The sequence below is a fragment of the Geospiza fortis genome, unplaced genomic scaffold (assembly GCF_000277835.1).
Source record: "Geospiza fortis unplaced genomic scaffold, GeoFor_1.0 scaffold298, whole genome shotgun sequence".
Lineage (NCBI taxonomy): Eukaryota > Metazoa > Chordata > Aves > Passeriformes > Thraupidae > Geospiza > Geospiza fortis.
The window spans coordinates 653,447-656,230 of record NW_005054506.1 but is presented as its reverse complement, the minus strand read 5'-3'; the positions used below and the strand labels follow the sequence as shown (position 1 = coordinate 656,230).

Here is a 2,784-nt window from a genome sequence, read left to right as displayed (position 1 = left end):
TGTTCTTGCCAGTTTCCTGAGCAGCCATCCAAGGTCTGGGGACAATTCTAAGGGTTTGTTTACAAACACAGCCCATGTGCTGTTGGGTGAGGCACCAAGGGCTGGCTTTGACTGGGAGGTTTCCTGTTGGCAGTGTCCAAAGTCAGCGTCCATGTGCTCTCTCCGTATTTTTGTGCTCAGTGGATTTCAGAAGTGTTTAGTCACCAAATCAATACAGAAATCTGTGCAGTGCAATTAATTAATTGCCATCAAACAAGCTGTGGGGTTCAGGGCTCAGTGTTGGCGCCAGTTCTGTTTAAGGTCTTTATTGATGATCTGGCTGAGGAGATCGAGTGCAGTCACTGAATTGACAAGAGGATGGAACGTGAGTGGGATGTGCATCTGCTGGAGGGCAGGAAGCTCTGCAGGGGAAACTGGACAGGCTGGATTTGTGGGCCAGGGCAGAGGGGTAGAGTCCTCATCCCTGGAGGGGTTTCACAGCTGTCTGTGACACTTGGGGACAGGGGATGGTGGTGGCCTCAGCAGTGCTGGGAGAATGGACTCAATCCGGAGGGTCCTTCCTAAGGCACTGCCCCTGTGCTGGGTGATGTGTGGGGGGCAGCAGTGACCCTGTGGCAGTCAGCAGTCACTCTGTGCCAGGGTAACTGTGCAGGTCAGCAGTGACTGTACCAGGGTGATGTCTGGGGGTCAGCAGTGACCGTGTGCCCAGGTGATCCCATGGGGGTCAGCAGTCACTCTGTGCCTGGGTAACTCTGTGCAGGTCAGCAGTGACTGTACCAGGGTGATGTCTGGGGGTCAGCAGTGACCGTGTGCCCAGGTGACCCCATGGGGGTCAGCAATGACCCCGTGGGGGTCAGCAGTGACTGTGCTGGGGTGATGTGTGGGAGTCAGCAGTGACCCCGTGGGGGTCAGCAGTGACTGTACCAGGGTGATGTCTGGGGGTCAGCAGTGACCATGTGCCCAGGTGATCCCATGGGGGTCAGCAGTCACTCTGTGCCTGGGTAACGCTGTGCAGGTCAGCAGTGACTGTACCAGGGTGATGTCTGGGGGTCAGCAGTGACCGTGTGCCCAGGTGATCCCGTGGGGGTCAGCAGTGACTCTGTGCCCAGCCCCTGTGCTCTGTGCCCGCTCAGGTGCCAACGCTGAAGCCCATGGACCTGATGGTGGAGGCCAGCCCGCGCAGGACCTTCGCCAATGCCCACACCTACCACATCAACTCCATCTCTGTCAACAGCGACTACGCCACGTACCTGTCTGCCGACGACCTCCGCATCAACCTCTGGCACCTGGAGGTCACCAACAGGAGCTTTAGTATCCTTCGGTGCCCTCTGCACGGCAGGTGCAGCTCAGCTGCCTGTGTTTAACTGAATCACTTCAATGGTATTAATTAGAGTGGGTGTTTGAAGCCAGGGCTTAAAAGAGAATTTCTGAAGTCTGGAGGTGTAATGCAGTGAAAGCAGGCTTTGGGATGCTCAGTCTTTGCTGAGGGCAAGCATGCCTCCAGTGGAAACCTGTCAGTAGAAACATCAGAGGGGGTTTGATTTCTAAGGAGAAATTGAGGAATTGTGGGAGCATCCCTAACTTGTGAAGTTCAATCAGCTTAAATAAGAGTTGTTGGATATGAACAGTAGATCCTTTGTTACTGTGGATACTTCTTTCAAAGTTTGTGGTCTCTTAACCAAGTGACACTTCTTTTGAAACCAAATCTCAATATTTTTTCATGTCAAATGATACCATTAACTGCAGAAGTAATTTTCAGCTGTCTCTGCAAACCTGTGCAACTGAAACTAACAGAGTGCTTTACATTGACAAATCTGCAGTAAAATAAAAGTTGCAAGAGTACTGATACCTAAATAGGTCATTTTCTAAAGTTTTATTTCAGGTTTTCCAAAGCTTTAGGTAAAGAGATGAGGTTTATTTGGTGTGCAATTGGAAGCATTAAGAAGGAGGCTAAGGGAGGCTTGCTGGACTTTGATTCTTGTGAGATATTCTTTCACTCCAGGAGTCTGACTGCCCAGCATCTGTGGATTTGAGATTAGAAAGCTGGAGAGGCACTTTTTAAAACAGCATGTAATGACAGGCCAAAGGGGAATGGCTTTCCAGAGCCAGAGGGCAAGGTTAGATGGGATGCTGGGAAGGAATTGTTCCCTGGCAGGGTGGGCAGCCCTGGCACAGGGTGCCCAGAGCAGCTGGGGCTGCCCCTGGATCCCTGGCAGTGCCCAAGGCCAGGCTGGACATTGGGGCTGGGAGCAATCTGGTCCCTTGCGCCCCAGACCATTCTGGGATTCTGTGACCTGTCAAATCCCGAGTTCTCCAGGCTGTCCCCCACTCTTGTACCTTACACAGGGTGGAAAGGAAGCTCTTGGCCCAGTTTCCTAGCTGGCATTGTTAAGCTCTGTCACTGATGAGCTGCCGGAGGCAGGGGCTCGGGTGTGAAGCGTTGCAGGCCTTGACCAGCTGTGGCAGACATCGTGGACATCAAGCCAGCCAACATGGAGGAGCTGACGGAGGTGATCACGGCGGCCGAGTTCCACCCGCACCACTGCAACGTGTTCGTGTACAGCAGCAGCAAGGGCACCATCCGCCTGTGCGACATGCGCTCCTCAGCGCTGTGCGACCAGCACTCCAAGTGTGAGTGCCCGCCTTCCTCCTTCCTGCCTGCCCGCCTTCCTCCTTCCTGCCTGCCCGCCTTCCTTCCTGCCCGCCTTCCTTCCTGCCTGCCTGCCCACCTTCCTCCTTCCTGCCTGCCCGCCTTCCTTCCTCCCGCCCTCCCGCCCCTCCGCC

At 54.2% G+C, this 2,784-nt stretch overlaps 1 protein-coding gene across 1 annotated transcript in view; it reads left to right on the top strand.

Moving 5' to 3' along the window:
- PPP2R2D (protein phosphatase 2 regulatory subunit Bdelta) overlaps nucleotides 1-2,784 on the top strand; it is a 23,336-nt gene that overhangs the window by 15,022 nt on the left and 5,530 nt on the right. The window contains exons 5-6 of the mRNA XM_014310271.2: nucleotides 1,134-1,311; nucleotides 2,467-2,631. Coding sequence (XP_014165746.1) covers nucleotides 1,152-1,311; nucleotides 2,467-2,631 — 325 coding nt within the window. The 5' untranslated portion in view covers nucleotides 1,134-1,151. The remainder of the gene's footprint in view (nucleotides 1-1,133; nucleotides 1,312-2,466; nucleotides 2,632-2,784) is intronic.